The following is a 20,581-nucleotide window of genomic DNA, read 5'->3' on the forward strand; positions in this document are numbered from 1 at the left end:
AAGTGTTGCCGTTATTGATGACTGAGTGAGAGTCGGTTTGCTAGTCGCCGCAGCTCTTGCACTTGCTAATTGTTCACACTCTGCGTATTCTTTTTGGTGTTGAGTTCTCAAATCTCTGATGAGGTTCATGGTGTTGAACGTTCTAGCCGGTGATCTCCCACGAGCGACTTCTTTTGCACATGTATTGCAAACTGTAAATTCTTCGTTTTTTGTAGAAGTGTGGAAAAACTGCCAGACTGGCGAGGACATGTTGCTACTGTATGTTCAGGTAATGTCGGAAATGTAGTCATCGCAAAATTGGTTTTTGAGATTGGTCAATTTAGAAACCACCGATCGAGTCATTTGGAATGAAAATCGGCTGATATCGATCAGCGGCTGATCAATGGGAGCATTGCTATCCACAGCTAACATGTCCTCTCAGTGCAGCTGTACAGAGCAGCCTCCTGAGCTCAGTGCTCACTGTCCTCTTCTCCGGTGTCACAGGCCTTCCTGTACCAGTGTGTCGGTGCGGCTGCCCAGCACCTCTCTCAGCAGGAGACTGTGAAACAAGCGCTTCAGGACAGTGTGAAAGAAGCAGGGTTTGAGAATCCTGTGGAGAGAGAGGTGAGGTGATCTGTTCCCACTCCTCACACACAGACTCAGGGCTTCTACTGCTGTTGACGACAGCCATGAAAACCGGAAGTCTCTGAGCGATTCCTTTCTACACGACTGATGGACAGACGCGGAGCATCTTAAAGTATGAGGACAGATGGAGAGATTTTCAAAGCACTTTTCCGTAGAGAAGCATTTTCTACCTTTTTCAGAAAGTCACTGATTATAGAGATTTGACATTCTAGAAACTGACAACATATGAATGGAAGTAAACATTAAACCAGTGTTCAAACTGCTTTATTGAGTGTAGGTTGTGTACTGCCTGAGCCTATCCCAGCAAGCTACAGCACAAGGCGGGGTACACCCCGGGCGGGACGCTAGTCCTTCACAGGGCACACAGACACTCGCACCAGGCTAATGTTACCACAGGCCAATTAACCTACCAGTATGTTGCTGGATTGTGGGAGTAAACTGGAGCACCTGGAGGAAACCCAGGGAGAACACGCAAACTCCACACAGCAATCACCCCAGGACTTGAGCTAAAACTAGTTTTACTGGTCATTTTATCGCCAGAGAGGAAGGAAATTTAAAGATCACAGTTAAGATTTTTATGTTTAAATTTGCTATTAAGAGCAGAAGACCTCATAGTGTGAACTTCATAACTGCTTTCTGCTGACTTGACTAACCTGCTGGTACATTCTGTAAGGTGTGTGCAGTCAGGATTTATTCCAGTGAGTTTTTCACTCCTTGCAGGGTCTGCCTGGGCTGTCAGTGAGTGAGCTGCTGTGTGTCCCCCTGTAGGAGCCCAGCGTCAGACTGAGCCTGTGCCGCAGTGTGGGCATGATGGCACAGGCAGTGCGCAGCGCCAGTCCCTCCGGAGCTCCCAGCTTCCCTGCCAAGGCCCAGCTCCTGGCGACAATGATGGTCAGTGTGTCTGACGCAGCCGCCTGTCTGCTGTTTTCCCACACGGATGCTCTGACAGTCCTTACTGTCAGTAGAAATCAGAGGGGAGAGAGGTGCCCTCGCTCTCTTCCTCACTGCAGCTGCACAGTCTCTGGATTCTCAGCTGTGCCTCTAGATGAGCACAGGCCCTGTCCTGGTGTCTTTTGATGGAGGGAAGTGGGGTTTACATTTCTCTCCCGTCTCTTCACAGGCGTTTGTTAAAAAGCAGCCCAGTGATGCCCTGAGCCGAGCTGTCTGTCTGCAGGCCCTGCGCGCCTGTTCCACACTGAGGTACTGTTTCCTGATGAAACTGCCTTCACTGCTTCCATTTCTTCACAATTACATTTTTAAGTGTGCTTGAGGCAGATGGGCATTATGTTTGATGCAGTAAGTGCCATTTCCTAACATCAATATGTGGTGCATCAACTGCAGTACTCCTACGTCTAAAACAATACATTCAAAATATATGATATGATGTAATGTCAGACCTTGATAATGGCTTCCATAGGACTGGCCTGTGTCATGCTTTTTCTAAAAGAGCTATAGTGACAGGTTGTATAGTTCCATCTGTTTACATCATGATGAGTCTTGAGGAAGAGCTGCTAACAGTGTCCTGTTTTTCCTTGTCACACTGTAGCTGCAGCCCAGAGCTCCCTGCAGTACAGAGCACCTGACTCATGTGCTTGTGGAGGATGTGCTGCTACTGCCTCTGCAGGATCGCAGGGGCCCTGAGCTCCAGATAGGACTGCTAGACTCAGCTGCTGGTGTTGGGTACAGGTGGCAGACGGTGTCTTAAGAATACCTGCTCTTGCACTGTGGAACCTGTGAAAATTCACGATGGCTGTACATCCTTTTGCAGAGCACAATCCCTGACACATGTGCTGTATCCTTTTCTTAAAAATGACTGATTTCCAAGGTTTGGAAAAGGAGGCATTAAGTTGGAAAACGTATGGAAATCTTAGTGTCAAAATAATGCTGACCCAGTGAAGTTCATTGCACACAAATATATTGGTGTTAAACAAAAATACACTCAAGCTGACCTCCGAAATCATCCTCCCGAGAAACGCCGGGCTGTTACTCATGTTGGTCTGAGACAGCAGTTGGCTGGGGGTCAGAAAGTGGCTCAGCCAGTCACGCTGAAATCTACCTGTGTCAAGATAACAGAAGGAGGCAGAGTTCATTTCCAATTTGTGATTTCAGTTACATTGAAGTTCATATGTATTTAATATTTAAATGAATGATTAAAGATTTGCCATTCGTGCCCGATCACTCACACGTGAACACAGTCGACTGATTCCTGCAGCTCACCTTCACAAACAGAGTGTGATGAGACTGTCAGCAGCGGAGAGCTCTCATGATGGTGTAATATTTCCATCCAGTCCTCAGTGTTGTCTGTTGAGTTGAGCTAATATGGACGTGATTTGGACTCATGAACAATAAGTCTTCACAACTGTCTTGTCTTTTAAATTCAACAGTTCATTGCAGGGCATCAATGTCGATAAGCAGGCGAACATAAAAACAGAATTACAGAACCTCTTCAGAACCAAACTAAGCTGTTCTCTGAGAGTCAGACTAAGCAATTGCTATTTTAAACATTTGTATTTGAAATCAGTGATCAGTATGAGTTTTAAACTTACGAGACATCTAGCCAACAGTAATGTTTACAATTTGACAGCGACACGTTGATGACACAAAGGGTTCAAACGATATTTATAGTTACAGTCAAACCTCAATCCTGCTGGGCAAGCTGATCAGAATTCGCCAGATAAGTTTGATAAAAATGTTGGAAAAAATAATACTACCTAACAGAAAAATGTCGTAATTAGCCAGATATTTTTTTTGCTAGAAATCATTTGAGTAATCTAGTTTCTGGGAAAATATATTTAGCCACAGCTAAAAATATGAGTAAATTAGAAAAATGTAAACAATGTAAAATACAGACTAGCTATTGCTGTATTATAGCTTTAGTCATCAGTTCAATACATCTGAGGAACAAAAGCAGCACAAACACTACTTTCTGTGGCACAAATCACATTGTTAATACAGCTCTTCATACTGGACCTCAGCATTAAAAGAAACTTACACTCTGTTCACAGGTAGGGCTGCTATTCCTTGTGGCTGGAGCGTTTTTTTACTGTGTAGGCTACTCTGAGTGCTTGCAATAAGGAAAGTGGCGTCTGAAGTGTGTGAGTCGTTACTTTCAGTAACTGGCGCCTCCTCAAACAGAAATGACTTAGACAAAAGCTGTCCTATATTCAATTTCAATTCAATTCAGTTTAATTTATTTTTATATAGCGCCTTTCACAACAAGGTTGCCCCAAGGCACTTAACAAAGCTGTGTGACAACACATGATGTTACAGCAGGGTGCGAATTATATCTTGGCATCAGGGGGAGCTCACCCCTGGTTTGGGGGGGGACGCATCACGCGTGAAAGGCCAGTCAGCTAGCGCATACAAAGTGAGCACTGGATTATATAGTTATAGTTTAACAGGAGTTACTCTTACCTTACAATAGAAGTGACCACAGAGGCCTGGGCTCAGCTGTCTGTGGTGTCCGTCCTGTTGCCCATGAAGTGGACGAGCGGTGGCCTGCTTTACTCCAAGATGATACAAAAGGCAGGGATCGAATCTCTCTAAAGGAGGTCCATTCAGATCAACAAAAAGAAGTGAGAAGAGGCTTCGTTTTCTCTTAGTGTCACTCGGGCAGAGAACCCCCGCTCGCAGTCGGCTGAGGTGGAGAGGCACGTCCGGCCTGCTGTGGAGTTTTCCCAGCGTCTGTCCTGATGCTTTGCCTTGTAATTTCCTGTCTCGGAATTCCTCCCCTGCCTCTCTGACGGGTTCGCCCAGTGCTTTAGCAAGCGCACCAACTTCACCTTCCCCGTAAAGAATTAAGACATCACGATCCTGTGGCCAGAAGCCCTTATCCAGCGGTTTCAGCATCTGGACTAATTCAGATTCCGAGTCGCTTTGTAAGGCTATTGATCACAGACTGATAGAACTGGAGCCGGTTTATCTTTCCTGTACCCTCTGAGATGTCAACATCTTTAAACATGCCCAGTGACGAGCGCTGCTCGGCCTTCACTGCGGATTGACCGCCGGTGTCTTTCCTGGCTGTCAAGATATCGAAGGTCTGCTGAATGTGGCAACTGGACTCCACCAGAGATGTGTCTCTGTTTCGGAGTTTCAGGGAGAGGCCCAGCAGCTCACGGAGAGCGTCTTTCATAGATGCCAAATCAGCAACTGATGAGGAGTTAGTGAGGCGTTTGTGTAGTCCCTTGTGTTTCTGTCTCTCAGTGGCACTGCGTGATGCATCCTCCCTTGCTTGCTGTTTTAAAATGGTGTGCTAATGCAGGGAAATCTTTCCATACTGCTTTTACATTATTAAAACTGCTTGCCACCCATCTAATATTCAAATCTGGCCAATTTTCAAAATCTGCACATTTAGATCTGCGGCTGCTTTCTCGAGCATCCGAGCGTTCTTAGTCGATTGGTAATAAAGTGAATATAGTTTTGCGATAAAGAATTCGAAATGGTTGCACCCAGCCACTTCTTTGAGAGCATCTTGGACTGCCAGTTCACGGCGATGTGCCAGACAGTGTATGGAGTGCACTTTAGGAAAGTCACGCTTTAGCCTAGCAGTCAGTCCAGAGGATTTGCCAGTGAGCACTGCAGCCCCGTCAGTGGCTATGCTGATGAGATATTTCTTCATGAACTCATCATCAAAACCCACGTTACTAAGGCTCCCTCTCAGGCAACTGTAGATTGATTCTGTGTCTGTGCCATCCGTCAGCTCTGTGATGTCCAAAAATACATTGTCCACATCCCCTTTCCCACTCTCATCGCATCTCATGTATATGATGAGATGAGCACGCCTGTTCACTGTGCTTTCATCAATAGTGAGGCTATTTTGTGACTTAAGTTCTTTTATACTCGACACAAGCTTGTTCTGCATTTGCTTTGCAATATGACCTATAATTTCAGCACAGGAATGGTCTGACTTATGTACAGTGCCTACTTTGACACCATTAAGCTCCGGTTACATTATTGAAGGAGTGACCTTTTTATAAGCTAGTCTTTCCTTGGACACCATATGGGCAGATCTGAATGAAACTGCAGTTTCTTGAATTAAATTCAAGTACCCTGTTTGGGAGAATTTCTTTTTGCTTTGTCTCTTCAATATCAACGGCCCTTTTATGTGATAAGCTATCACGGTGTTTATATATTTTTTTCCGCTTCTGGTTCTGCAAAGGCCTACTCACATCTCCATGAATCCACTCCTCAGATAAATGCATGCCGGGTGCTTTTTCTGACAGCAGAAGACTCTTTGTATCTCTGCACAGTGTGCATCCCAAGTTTCCATTCTTAACGAAAAGCCATGGGTTACGTTTTTCCACTCTGTCCACTGCTGGCTGGTCCAGTTAGCCGGTAGATCGGTGCCGACTGGGGTCACAGAGGGACCAGCCTCTTCCTCTGGGGAGCCAGTGCTGCTGGTGGACGTATTCGGAGGGGCAGGCCAGGCAGGCGGGTCAGCAGCTGAACTGTCTGATGAGCAACCACTAGCAGCAACAGTCAGATCGCCCAGTTTGGGTTGTTTTGTGAACCCAAAATTAACGAGTACAGTTCCCTGTTTTCTCTTGGGCATTATCGTCGTTTTTCAGAAATATGTATTGAAAACTGAATGTCATTGGAAAGTTTCTCTGCATATTTACTGTGCACCTTTTTTTTTTGGAGAAGACGTAACCAAGAGTGACTTTTAGCTTGTCCGTTTGTCACGTGAAAAGGAACGTTGCCTACTTTTGTAACAGCACCTCCATGCCTTGATCAGTAATAGTATTCAATTGCTTAGCTATTTCTATGGCAGCAACACGCTGAAAACAGAAACGCAAATGTCTATACTGGAAAAAAGCGACACATACTGTAGAAATAGGATTTTTTTTAATTGACAGTTTCCATATTTTAGAGACCCCCACCAAAATTTTGCAAATGGTCTCTTCGGGGGAGCTCGTGCCTTATTCAGGGGAGCTAAGCTCCCCCTAGCTCCTCCGTAATTCGCACTACGTGTTACAGTACAGAAAGAGAAGAGGCCAAAACAGAGGAGAGGAACCCAAAACTCCTCAGTAAGGAGAAGAAAAACCTCTGGGGGTCCAAGGTCAACTGGCTGCCCAACCCCTCTGGGCATGTTAACATTATACAATTCAAAAAAAGTACTAAGTGTGGAGTATTAAACCTTCCATCATGTCCTTCTGTGTGACAGTACTCCATGCAGATCCCTGTAGACCAGCAAATTCTCCCTAAACGATGGCTATATTCGCGATGTCCCCCTTGGATCCGTGGCACCAACCGGACATCTGGGGAGAAGAATAGGATAGTTTGGTCAGAACAGAAGTATCTACCTGGCAGGCCAACACAGAGACACACAATGGCATGTACAGCAGCACCAGCAGCCATAACTCCAGCAGGCTATGATGTAAGGTGTGAGTAGGCTAGGCTGAAGTAATAGGTTTTCAGTCGGGATTTAAGTCCTGAGATTGACTTGGCATCCCATACGTAGGCTGGCAGATTGTTCCATAAACTAGGGGCCCTGTAGCTGAAGGCTTTACCTCCAGCTGTTATTTTATTAATATGTGGATTAAGAAGAAGACCTGCATTCTGTGATCTAAGTGGGCGACTTGGATTGTATACATTAATCAGCTCCATTAAACAGACAGGCACCTGACCTCTGAGAGCCTTATAAGTAAAAGAACTTTGAAGTCTACCCTGTACCTGACAGGAAGGCAATGGAGAGAGCTAACTATACAGTAGATGTGTTTGTACTTTCTACTCCTAGTAACAAATACACAAAACCGCGTTTTGAATTCGCTGTAAGGTGTTGAAAGTGCGATAGGTGCTCCCTGATAGTAGGGCATTATAGTAATCTAATCTGCTGTATACAAAGGCATGTATTAGTTTCTCTGTATCTTGAGTGGAGAGAAGATGCCTTAGTTTTGCAATGTTTCTTAACTGTAGGAAGCACACCTTCGATACTGCATTAACATGAGAGTTAAATGAGAGTCTTGTATCTAAGATGACGCCTAGATTACATGCCGAATCTTGGAGGCAAAAGAGTTGAGTGACAAAAGGTTTTCAAATAGTCTTTAATTCATTAATGCAATTAGCTAAAGTTACAATTGATGAGTTGGGTGATTAGTTACCTAACTCTTAGTAACCATTAGTCTAGTTACAATGACTCACCTAATCCAAACGTGGATTTGTGACAGATCAGTGAAATATTGTAAAAAGGTGGAGATGAGCGGTTTGCTCTGTTTCCATTGGTGTCTGTGGTGACTTGGTCGAGGCATGACTGCGCACAGCATCTAAAGAGGGGGCGGGGGCATGGGGAGGTCAGTCCTGCTGGGATTCACTTTCGGGATTTATATTGCACTCAAGCCAGAGGGCTAAATCTCTCCGTGCACTCCAGTCATCTTCTTACAATTATTACTTATTTTATTGTATTTGAAGTATTATATATTTAAGTCGGTGAACATTTTGTTTGAAGTATTACATATTTACTTATTTAATTCATGTTCATAAGTTTATTGTATTGTTTAAGTTCTGCAAAATAAAAATGTGCTTAAAATGTTCGACATGCACTTCAGTTCAATGTAAAATTTCAAAAATACCAAAGGAACAACACAGTAGCCAACCAACAGTTAATAATAACCTAATAGTTAACTCCAGGCAATAAAAAAGTTGTACTCCTTTTAAACCATGTTCTATTGAAATTATGAGAAAACTATCTATATCGTGATATATATCGTTACCGTGCAAAATTAAAATTATGCTGGGCAAACAATTTTTTTAAGTTTAAAAAAAGAAATTGAAAATATGATACTGTAGCGTTTTGGAGTTCACACAGGATAAAGGACTAGTGGGGAAGAGATGGCGAAACAAGCAACTGCTTTTATTCTCTCGTCAAAACAAAGACCAACACAGGATTTACACACACACATAAAGGGACCAATGGAACACGTACACAGTTTAGGGTGGTAACTCGTTAACAGAAGACTACACACGTACAAAGCTACACAGGACACTTTAACTAATATAACACAATTTACATAAACAGGGTCAGCTGCTGGTCATTGTGCTGACCCTCAGACTCTCCCAGGCTACAACTCCCAGCCTGCTTCGCGGTATCCTGAGTGCCTAGGTGCGCTTCCTCCTCACCACCGGGAGAGGGCGCTACACTGCCCCCACCTGAAGTGTCTGGCGTCCCGCTGACGTCGAACACCCCCTTCAGGCTGTCCTCATACTCGGCTAAAGGCTGTGGAACTCTGCGTGAGCGGCTGCTGCGCTGCGGTGGCGGCTGGCGGCCCACGGACGCCCCATTGTCAGCCGATTCAGACCCCAGCTGCTCCTCCGGATCCTCCCCGCGGGGCTCTTCCTCCCGAACCCGGTAGGAAGGTCTCGGTGCAGGACCACCACTCTCCCCCGTGTTCGCAACCGGACCCGGTAGCAGATCTCGGCCACCACCCCGAGGACCTCAGCGGGCCCCTCCTACGACGGCGCCAGCTTAGGTCTGAGGCCTTTGCGGCGGCGCGGGCTATACCCCCAAACCTAGTCCCTGGGCTGGAAGGCAGGCCCCCTGCAGCGCAGGTCGTAGTGCCGCTTCTGCCGGACTCCCGCCTGAATCAGGTGGGTCCGGGCAAAGCTGTGCACCTGCCGCAGGTCCCACTTGTAGTCCGGTCCAGCCGGCGGTGCCGAATCGTCTCCGGGCAGCGGGCCAAAGACCAGGTCCACCGGGGTTCGCATTTCCTGGCCCAGCATGAGCAAGGCCAGGTTGCACCCAGTAGATTCCTGGACCGTGGTCCGATACGCCCAGAGCGCAAGGTGGAGGTGGCCCCCACCCGCTTCATAGGAGCCCCCACCTGGTGTTGTTGGAGGGGGGCCCGAGAGCGCTTGGGGGGACCCTTCTGCGCCACGCACACTGCACACATTCGGCAGTACCGCTCCACGTCCCGGTGGCAGAGACCCCAATAAAAGTGGCCTCGGAAACGCTGCAGGGTTTTCTTACAGCCGAAATGCCCCACACCCGGCTGGCCGTGCACCGCTCAGAGCACAGCCCCGCGGAGCGACTGTGGCACCACCAGCTGCCACCGGATCTCGCCACTGGAGGGTACCCGCCACCCCTGGCACAGCACCCCGTCCCTTACCTCCAAGGCCTCCCACAGGGAGCAGAGGGCCTTGAGGGACTTTGGGTGCGGGGCAAGCTCCTCCGGCACAGGCCGCGCTCCTGCTGCCTTCCAGCGGAGCACCGGCCCCACATCAGGATCAGCTGCCTGTTGCTGCGCCAGGTCTGACAGGCCCACCCCCAGCGGCTCCTCCATGGCCATGGCCACAGCGCTCACCTCTGCCACGGTGTGGACGACCCCTTCACGCTGCTCCCGCCGGGCGCAGTAGCGGCAGTCCGCGGCCTCATGGTGTGCCGCGAGAGAGCGTCAGCATTGAGATGGCGAGATCCCGCACGGTGCGCGACAGTGAAGTCATACTCCTGCAGGACCTCTATCCATCGCGCCATCTGCCCCTCCGGCTCCTTAAAGTGGAGCAGCCAGGTGAGGGACACTTCATCGGTCCTCAACCAGAACTGGGTCCCGAACAGGTACGGCCTGAAGTGGCGGACCGCCGCCATCACCGCCAGTAGCTCGCGACGGGCAACTACACGCTCCCCATCTGGCCCCTCCTGCGCCAACAACACGCCCACCCTCAAGTCACTCACATCGGTATCCAGGATATACAGTAACCGCGGATCGGGGTAGGCCAGCACGGGGGCCCCCCCCAGGGCTTTGCGTAACCGGCCGAAAGCCGTCTCAAAGCCTGAGTCCCAGTCGAAATGGCGGCCCTTGTTGGTGAGGCGGTGCAGCGAGGCAGCGATGCTGGCAAAGTCCCGGACGAACCTCCAGTAGTACGAGGCCAACCCCAGAATGCTCCGCAGCTCCGCGGTGGTGTGAGGAGTCGGCCAACCCCTCACTGCGGTGAACTTACCTGGGTCTGTAGCCACCCCTCGCGGTCCAACAACATGTCCCAGGAAGGTCACCTCCCGCCGCAGGAGCTCGCACTTGCGGGGGTTGGGCCTCGGGCCAGCACGGCAGATGCAGGCAAGCACTGTCTGGAGGTTCATCAAGGCCTGGTTGAAACCCCGGGCATGAACCAGCAGGTCGTCCAGGTACAGCACACACTGGTTCCGGGGGACCGATGCCAGCTTCCTCTCCATCAGCCTTTCGAACGTCGACGGGGCATTGCACAGGCCAAAGGGCATGACAGTAAACTGCCAGGGGCCCTGTCCGATGGAAAAGGCCGTCTTCGGGCGAGCATCGGGAGCGAGCGGTACCTGCCACTAGCCGCAGCAGATGTCAAGGGAGCTGAACCAGGTCGACCCGGTGATGTATCCTCGGCAGGGGGCAGAAGTCTTTCAGGGTGACCTCGTTCAGCTTGCAGTAGTTCACGCAGAACCTCCACGAGCCATCTTTTTTTCGGACTAGTACAGCTGGCGCCGACCACGGGTTCGCGGAGGGCTCAGTCACCCCCACTGCGGACATCTCCTGGATCTTTTCCTCGGCGGCGGTCCACTTGGCGTGAGCCATGCATCCCGGTGGGATGTCGTGTTGGACGAGGGCAGTGCAGGTGCAGTCCTCACCTCTCGCTGCAAAGAGGTCCTCGTTCTGGGCGAGTACCGCCTGGAGCTGCTGCCGCTGGTCCCGATCGAGGCCCTCGCAGCTTCGCTGGTAGAGGTCCTCAACGGCGCGCCTTGCTTCCACGCAACGCTTGGCCCCCGCCGCCACCGCCGCCTTGTCTGTTCCCCCGGTGACTCAGGGGCAGGATCCGGCACTCTCGCTCCCCGGCTCACAGGCCTGGTCCACCCCGGCACCACTGCCTCTTTTTCCCCCAGCTCCGGCAAACCCGCGTCCCCCGGCCTTCGCCGGGCCTGCCCTCCACCAGGTGAAGTCGCTCTTCCTGCCACACCAACTCCTGCCGGGCCAAGTCCAAACTGGCCCCTGCCCGGTGCAGCATGTCCAGCCCCAGGATGCAGTCCTCCTGGATGGGTGTGAGGTAGCAGGGGTGGCGCACCATCGCTGCACCCAGACAGATGGCAAGCTGTCCCGTCACGGTCCTCATCCGCAGGCCGGAGGCCTCCCATCCTGGGGGGTTGGTACCCTCAGTGTCGGGGAGGACGCCCGGCCGGAGTAGGGTTACCGATGAGCCGGTGTCGAGCAGGGCCAGGCAGGGTTGGTCCTCGATTCGGTAGTGGAGGTACAGGCCCCGGCTACAGCGGGTATCCCTGGTGGGGGAGGAACACGACATCAGCGGCGACCGGGCCCAGTCGCTCTCCTGGTCGGCGCCGCCGCAGGGCCAGCCCTTCCTGCATCAGGTCTGGCGCCTCCTCCACGCCGAAGCGCAGCCGGAGAGCTGCTGCCAGCGCCGCGTATTCGCCTTGGTCCTCCTCCGGGACATCCACTTGCTCTTGCTCAGAGTAATCTCCAGCCCATCCAATGGACCACAAAAGTGCGTAACAAAGGCCCAAAGGACATCATGGCTGTTGAAGAAATGAATGGGGAAGTCAAGTTCTCCACCCACTTGCCTTACCCTAATAACCTCAGCAGGACAATGTTGGAGCCTCTTGAAAGTTTGTTGGTCCGGGCCGCGAGCTGGAACTGCGCCTTGTATGTCTCCCAAGGCGCTTCCCCATCGTAGTGACCAGGTCGCATCCACGCCGCGGGTGTAGGAACAGCTGGCCGGCTCCGGCAGGGAGGGCATCCCCTCTCTGGGGCACCCGCTGGGCGGCAGTAGCGGGCAGTCGCCCCAATTCTACCGACGGGACCACTACTGAGTAGCCCTAGTAAGGGCTGTGGCCACCTGTCGCACCCAGGAGTTGCTCAGGCTCCATGTATGCTCCAAGGAGCATACAAAGCGCTTCCCAAACCGAGTTTCGGTAAGTCGGACCACATCGCTCTCCTGTTGCTTCCTGAGTACAAACAGAAGCTGAAGACCTCCCCCATTGCGAACAGGTCAGTGCGTTGTTGGTCTGAGGAGGCGGAAAGCAAGTTAATAGACTGCTTTGATAGTACAGACTGGGACGCATTCAGAGCTCCCGACACAGATTTAAATGAGTATACGGACGCGGTCACCAGCTATATTAAATACTGCACCGACATTTGTGTACCAGAAATGAAAATTAGGTCATTTCCCAATCAGAAACCGTGGTTCAACAACGACATTCGCAATAAAATAAAAGATAGATCCATCGCGTTCAAATCGGGGGACAAAGAGCTGTACAAGAAATCACGGTATGCATTAGAGGAAGCCATAAAACGCGCCAAACGGAGCTACAGAGTATGGCTTGAAACGCAGTGCGCTGACACCCGGAGGCTGTGGCAGGGATTACAGTCAATCACAGGCTACTAGGGCTGCAGCCAGGAGATTGACACGAACAACGCATCCCTGCCTGACGAGCTGAACCATTTCTATGCCCGCTTTGATGCTCTGAACACGGGCAATGCTGAGAAGACCCCAAGTGTGCAGGGCGAGTTTTTTCTGAAACTCTCAGAGCAGGACGTGCAGAAGACTCTGAGCAGGGTGAAAATCCATAAGGCTGCAGGGCCTGATGGGATACCACCTCGAGTCCTAAGGACATGTGCAGCCCAGCTGACCACAGTGCTTACGGACATCTTTAACTCCTCCCTGTCACAGTCCATGGTCCCCACCTGCTTCAAAAAAACCACTATTGTTCCAACCCCCAAAAAGGCAAAAGTGACATGCCTGAATGATTACCTCCCAGTAGCATTAACATCTGTGGTGATGAAATGCCTTGAGAAGCTGGTGTTGTCACACATCAACTCCTCCATCACAGAGTCCCTGGACCCCTTGCAGTTCGCCTACCAGAACAACAGATCAGTGTATGATGCTGTCTCCCTGGCTCTGCATACAGCCTTGGAACACCTGGACACTAAGAACTCGTATGTGAGAATGCTGTTTGTGGACTACAGTTCAGCATTCAATTCCATCATACCCAGTCAACTGGTGACAAAGCTCAGGGGATTAGGTCTGTGCAACTCTGTCTGCAACTGGCTGCTGGACTTTCTTATCGAGAGACCACAGGTGGTGCGGATAGGCAATAATACATCAACACCACTCACCCTGAGCACTGGAACCCCACAAGGCTGCTGTCTGAGTCCAAGGTTGTACTCCCTATTTACTCACGACTGCACAGCAAGACACAGCAGCAACCGCATCATTAAGTTTGCCGATGACACCACTATAATAGGACTGATCAGTGATGATGACGAGTCCACTTACATGGATGAAGTTGTACAGCTGCTTAGGTGGTGTCATAGCAATAACCTGGACTTGAACATAAAGAAAACGAAAGAGCTAATAGTGGACTTTCGGAGACACAGGCCATACACTCACAGCCCACTCAGTATTGATGGAATGGAAGTGGAAACAGTCACCAGCTTTAGGTTTTTGGGAATTCACATCTCTAAAGATCTAACCTGGACTGTGAACACTGACTCTATCATGAAGAAGGCTCAGCAGCGCCTTTATTTCTTGAGGTGCCTCAAGCGATGGGGGATGCCAATACATGTGTTGGTGAACTTCTACCGCTGCACCATCGAGAGCGTCCTCACCAACGGGATCACCGTGTGGTATGGCAACACCTCTTCGCGAGAAAGAAAGGCACTGCAGAGAATGGTCAATATGGCCCAGAAGATCATCGGCTGCGGTCTCACCGAGATTAAACAGCTCTATGAGGACCGCTGCCGTGGTAGAATTCTGGCCATCACAGAGGACAGTCACCACCCCGGGCATGAGCTCTTCACCCCACTGCCCTCAGGCAAGAGATATAAGAGCATACGGACACTTACCACTAGATTCTTCAATAGCTTCTATCCACAAGCAGTGAGACTGGCGAACACATTTAGCCATCCCCCTCGGACCTCACCTACACCATCACCATCTACCTCTTTATGATTTCTTATCTATTGCACATCTCCAGTCATTGTTTACACGTCTGTATTGTTTACATTCAAACTGTCTACATGTTTACTTGCACATTGTCTATTGTTTGTTTGTACATTGTCTTGATGCACTGTTTGCACTTTGTCTTGTTTTTTACACTTGTTTTACAATCGAGAGACTTTCTGTAAGTAAGAATTCCATTGTACCAGTACCGGTTACATATGGCAATAAAGTTCAAGTTCAAGTTCAAGTTCATGTGTGCTGCCGGTGGGCTCGGTCTCTTTTAGGGTCAGCCAGCGCTTGACAGAATCAGCTAGTGTCTGCCACAGGTTGTCCATCCTGCCCGCTTCTGACACCAATGTAGCGTATACAGGTTCTCTCAGGACAAAGGACTAGTGGATAAGTAAACCTAAAACCGAACGCAGGATATGCATACACATGAGGAGACTGACGGAACACGTACACATCATTAGGGTCGTCCTTACTTAACAACAGGCTATACACTTATATAGCTACACAGGACTCTAAAACTACTATGACACTATTTACATATGCAGGGTCGGCTGCTGGTCATCGTGCCTGGAATAATCACAGAATAAGTCCGACTCACAACCCTCGCGCTCCCAGTGGACGACCTTCAGTGATGCATGCCTTCCCCATGTTTATATGGCGCACAGAACTACTTGCAGGCAGTTGACCAAATCAAAGTTGATATCTGTCGAGAGACTGATAGAGAAAATAGAGTACAAATAATATCCACTAAACGCAAGGCATTTGAACTCATCGAATTTGAACTCATCTGCACGTTTCATAAAAATGTCGGATAAAATCCACAAATAACCAAACAAGTCAAACACAAAAAAAAATCAGGTTCTGCAAAGTTACTGCTACCCCAAGAAACGTTTAACTGAAGAGTTAATGACAAAGATTAATTCTAAATCAAGTGCTGACCAAAGTGAGCACTTAGAATTCATCTTCGTCATGAACTGTCCAGTTGTGCAAATAAACTCTGCTGCCATATTGTGACTAAATAACATACAACGCAAAAGTTGTAACATTATTAGACACTAGATGGCAGCAGAGTTCATTGGCACAAGTGCTTGGTAGAGAATGCACATGGCTCAAAAAAAGAACGTGTTTATTAAACTGCATCACCATACCTTTTTGAAGGTGAAAAAACATCCATTAGTTTCTCACTCAATATATGAACAATCAGTCTAAAAGACAGTCTTGTACCAAAATGACAAAAATAAAAGTGCAATTTAACCTGAGACTTTTTAATTTCTTAAGTGAAATGATGAACATTCTATCATAAGTACACTCAAAACTCATATTATCATCTTATATGCTTATATACAGTGTATAAAGGTACAGACTTGGTCAGATGGCCTTTAAAAGCGTACTGTGAATAAGTATACCTTACCAAAAGTTTTGAATGGTGAAATATGCACATATTTCTTATCTGGGTAGTCTGTAGGTTGGCAGACTAAAATACTAAATTATGTCCATTACCCATATTATATTACATATTACTTTCCAAAATTTTGTTCATTTCACACCTGAAGTCAGGATAGCTATCATAATGAATAGACACTCTCAAATACCAGCCACATGTATGTGCCATAAGTCTTCTCTCAAATCCTTGCATATCAGTGAAGTCAATAGTTACAGTCTTGCCAAGAAAGAGATCTGAGCCTGTGTTTCCTTCCATCACACTCTCGCAGGTATGGTGTAATATGCTTTGATATTTCCTTTTCCTGTGCATTCATTGTGCAGGGAAACTTCAGTGACCGCATGCTTTTCCTTGCCGTTGGCTGCAAGTTTTCATACACAGCTTCCATTTTCTCAAGGGCTTTGCTGAGGGGAGCGAGTACACTTTCCCACTGTTCGATAACATAGTGTAAGCAGGCTCTTGAATAAGGGTTTTGTGAGCCAGTTCTTGCAGAATTTGTTCAATGTTGTGTGCACTTGGCATTCTTCAGCAGCTGTAGTTGTCCAAGATTTCCAGTAATTCATCTTGGCCAGAACTGTTGAAGTCTCTGCGACAACATTCCAAGGTATAACGGTCAGATTCTGAGACATACTTTAGAAAATTGTCAACAAGATCACTCTTCACATATCCAAGAGCTGTCTGTTCCAAGATTACAGGAGCAAGCTTGATGAGCAAATACTTTTCTTTCTGCCAACCAAAAGAAATAATTTTACCTATACTCTGCCACTTTTTCTTGCCATAGTCATGTCAGAGAAATGGTATCTTGGAAGTGCTGCCTGTTGTACATTGTTCATAGAATTCATGCCAGAATTCAGAGAGGCAATCTCTGAGAACGCCTCCTCATCATATCCATTCTCATATTGCCCATTTGATAGTAGAAGCTTTACTTGAATTTCTGATTGAGTATATGAAAGGTGTTCCTCAGTGAAATGTTCAATAAGCTCAGATAGTATTTGGCTGCGATGGACAACAAGAATTTTTTTGTCTGGTTCCCTGAGTTCTTGTGCCAGAGGCAAAGTGTCTTCTAGACTTTGTTCTCCCATCTCAGAGAGGTCTCCATTGAAAATTGTAATGATATTACTATCCTCCACATTTTCCCCAATAGTAGAACTTTGCAGAGCTAAACCGGAATCGTCTGTGACATCTGCAGGATAAAATTGTGCCACGTCATCACTGCCTAAGTTCAAATCATTTCCAGTATTTCCAACATAGATGACATCTAATGTTTCTAATTCCAATGGTGGATCAATTTGTGAGTCTGTAGAGGGAAACTCCTGTGTGTTTTCCTGTGAGGGACCTGCAGTGTTTGATTCTTGCTGTGTCTCCACACCACCATTGTCATGTTTCTTTTTGGTTGACTGATAGAACCTCATGACAGTTAACTTTGAGGCTTCATATAGAGCTCCCACTGTACTGTCCTCATCTAAGGAAACTTCTTGGTCATTTGTCAGATCCACCTCAAACTCAGAAATATTTCCATGTGCATTCTTTCCATCTGGGAAAAACAAACTTATTGCCTCCGCTATGAGGTCTTTTTTTTCCAGTGCTTTGAAACACTTAAGTTTCGTGTTCCACCACACTTTTTGGTTCTCACCTGGATAAAGCCTCCTTTTCCTTCCTCATACAGCATCCAGCCCAACTCCACTTTCCTTACTTTCCTCTCTGTGTTCACCTCTTGATGAGGAGTGATATTTTCTGGATGCTTATGCTTTTTTCTTTTATTCAGTTTTGACTTCAGTCTATCAAAAAGCTTTGATTTCCTACTGTTGGGCTGTTTTTCGTGTCTCCTACAATATCCCATCACTGCCAAACTGCCTCCATAAGACGGCAAATAATTCCTCATCTGTTCATCTGTCATTAACATCAGGACACTGGCATCAATCTAAAAATGAATAGTGTATTACCAATTTTCAGTTTCAAAATATCATACTTAAAGCATCATTTTATGTGGATCAATATGCTGATACTGGTTTAAGGAAAAAGTCCATTCGGGATTGTTGAGGTATAAAGTGAAAATATCTACTATACATGAAAATATCAATATACTGTACAGTACTGTGCAGAAGTCAGAGACCACCCTTGCATTTATTTAATTTCCAGTTAAAACAGCCATTCAGTGCAAATTATTTAGTTTTTGGTGTCAGAAAATAATGCAAGAAACATATTTGACAGAAAAGTACACTAAATATAACATCAAATCAATCAGTATTTAGTTTGTCCACTCTTTACTTTTGTGCACCCTTTTGGCACTTTAAGTCTTCCATCCTTCCACTCAAACAAGTTACAGCTGTGTCCTCCCAACACAAGTTGATCCCAAAACTGTCACTGACATTATATTAGAACACTTTCCATTAAAAGTGACACTAACATTGGGTAGACACTAACATTGGACACTAACTACCCAAACACACCACAGCTGTCTTGCACATATCTTTGTCATGTGCATCTGAAATGGCTAGAGGCGATATTTCTGATAATATTAAGATAATTCACTTGCGTTAGGAAAATATAAGTCAAAGGAAAATAAGTGAAAAACAAGAGTTTCCAAAACTGGAGTTAAAAATTACTACAATATATAGAGAAAATGGGACTCGTGCAAGGCCTGGTAGACATCACCATCACATAGACAGAAGTGAACGTTTTTATCACTCCTGCATCAGATCTGAAAAAAATCCACAAGTGTTTCTGTCAATACTTCCATTGTAAGAAGACAACACAATGCAATGGGTCTGAAGGGGTGTGTAGCTGTCAAAAAGTCAGTATTTGAAAAAGAAATAGAAGAGAAGAAAATTTGCCCTAGAACACCAAAACTGGACACTTGAGGTAAGTAAGGCTTTATGGACGATGAGTCATTGAGTGGATTTGGATTTGGATCGGCAGAAGCAGAAAATACAACCAACTTCTAAGACTGAACTTTGGAGGTGTTTACAAGAAGCATGAACGAATATCCCAGTGGATTTATTTGAAAAACTCAAAGAAGGTCTCCTGTAAATAATGGAAGCTGTAATAAAGGCAGAAGGTGGACACACTAAACAATGAAAGATCTGACGTTATATTTAGATGTGGATGCTTTTGTGTAATTTTGTGTTAAATATGTTTCCTGGAATAATTTCTGACATTGAAAAATAAATTAATTGCACTTAATGGCCGTTTTGACGGGAAATTAAATAAACGAAAGGGTGGTCTCTGACTTTTCACAGTACTGAAAGTGCTCTTAATATCTACAGTAGGTCAGTGGGAGTTAGTTACAATAAACATGAACACATCCATTCTGTTAACTACCTTTACTTCCTTCATTTTTCCGATAGTGGACTCTGGAATGTCCCTCTCCCTGAGGAAATCAATAAGATCCTCCATCCTGCAATTGTGGCCTAGGAAGCACACATGGGACAGTGGTGCAGCATTGATTAGTTAGCATAGTGTAATTACCTAGCCTCCTGTTTGCCCAGACTCCAACAGTATGCATTATAGTACATTTAGAAGTAGTCCAGGACAGGCAATGATGACCAACACTCCCCACAAATTTGCATTCATGTTACTGTGCTGAAATAGCTGCTGGTAAAGTGTTTGCAGGAGCTGCCTTGTACACACAGACGAAACCCCCACAAGAGTACAGGCCTACTGTTAGTTTTGACTCATTAATTAGGTCGCACTTGAAAAGGTTAAATTGCTCAACCAAAGTAGCTCTTGCATATGTTTTTTTTAAACTTAGCTACGTTAGTCTATGTACAGTTTACGCAGATGTTATTTAAGTCTGTGAAATGTATGAAGATATCAGTAGAATGTGGCACCGTACCTGGACTGAATTGTGAACAGTGGATTTCCTATGCCAGATGAGCAACCTACTGTACTTTCATTGCTGGCGCCAGAATTGACGTCAAAACTGTGAGACTTGAAGTCGGAATTCTGAGATACCATAGCTCGTTTTTTTTTACTCCCTGGCGGAAACGGGCTTCCTGTGGTGTGAAACAGATCAGCGGGTCCGTGTTCCCAGTCAGGCTGGAGAACAGCGCCCCGCCCACTGCGCTCCGTCACGGAGGGGGCGGAGCCTAGCAGCACAGACTGAGCGCTAATGGCACCGATCGCGTCTGCATTAATAACTTAGTGTTTAAAATGAATCTTCTTCATCCTAGCGTTAATACCGCATAGGCAGGGTCTGCTTGTCGCCACGCCCGTCTCCATTTGGCGCGGTCATAGGTGTCCTCCGGGGTGACGTTCACTTTCCGCATGTCTTCAGTGATCTGATCCATCCATCCAGCCAGCTCTCACAAGCAATGGAGGCCGTATGCGTTACAATACGCTTTTAATCGTTTTTAATGATTTATACATTTTGGAAAGGTTTCATCTACTGTATACAAAACAGTTAAAATAAATTATAAATTTAATCATTATTATACATAATATGAGGTATGAACGATAAATATAGTCATGAATATTAAAATTGCGTTGGAGTCAATTATTGCTCTTTTTTCCATATCTTGTAAAAAGTGATAATTTACAAGACTTTGGTCAAATGTGCATTTGATCTGACAAACTAAAATCAAAATATCACAAAATGAAAGT

At 47.0% G+C, this 20,581-nt stretch overlaps 1 protein-coding gene and 2 pseudogenes across 1 annotated transcript; 1 reads left to right on the forward strand and 2 right to left on the reverse strand.

Annotated features, from left to right (window-relative positions):
• Positions 1-247: 247 nt before the first annotated feature.
• Positions 248-2,207, forward strand: LOC148815397 (maestro heat-like repeat-containing protein family member 1). Its single transcript, XM_088905080.1, has 5 exons — positions 248-268; positions 484-603; positions 1,393-1,515; positions 1,745-1,824; positions 2,171-2,207. Exons 1-5 carry the CDS (start codon positions 248-250, stop codon positions 2,205-2,207), a joined length of 381 nt encoding a protein of 126 aa, XP_088761206.1.
• Positions 2,208-11,833: 9,626 nt separating this feature from the next.
• Positions 11,834-17,061, reverse strand: LOC148815398 (uncharacterized; annotated as a pseudogene).
• Positions 17,062-17,098: 37 nt separating this feature from the next.
• Positions 17,099-19,375, reverse strand: LOC148815399 (uncharacterized; annotated as a pseudogene).
• Between the last annotated feature and the right edge of the window lie 1,206 nt (positions 19,376-20,581).

This window comes from Atractosteus spatula, chromosome 25 (genome assembly GCF_055471065.1).
Source record: "Atractosteus spatula isolate fAtrSpa1 chromosome 25, fAtrSpa1.hap1, whole genome shotgun sequence".
Taxonomy (NCBI): Eukaryota; Metazoa; Chordata; class Actinopteri; order Semionotiformes; family Lepisosteidae; genus Atractosteus; species Atractosteus spatula.

Bases quoted from the DNA above. Each gene is read 5' to 3' on its own strand.
- LOC148815397 (XM_088905080.1), top strand. From the start codon at position 248: ATGTTGCTACTGTATGTTCAG. The intron at 269-483 runs GTAATGTCGGAA...CCGGTGTCACAG, and splicing joins TGTTGCTACTGTATGTTCAG to GCCTTCCTGTACCAGTGTGT. The intron at 1,825-2,170 runs GTACTGTTTCCT...GTCACACTGTAG, and splicing joins CGCGCCTGTTCCACACTGAG to CTGCAGCCCAGAGCTCCCTG.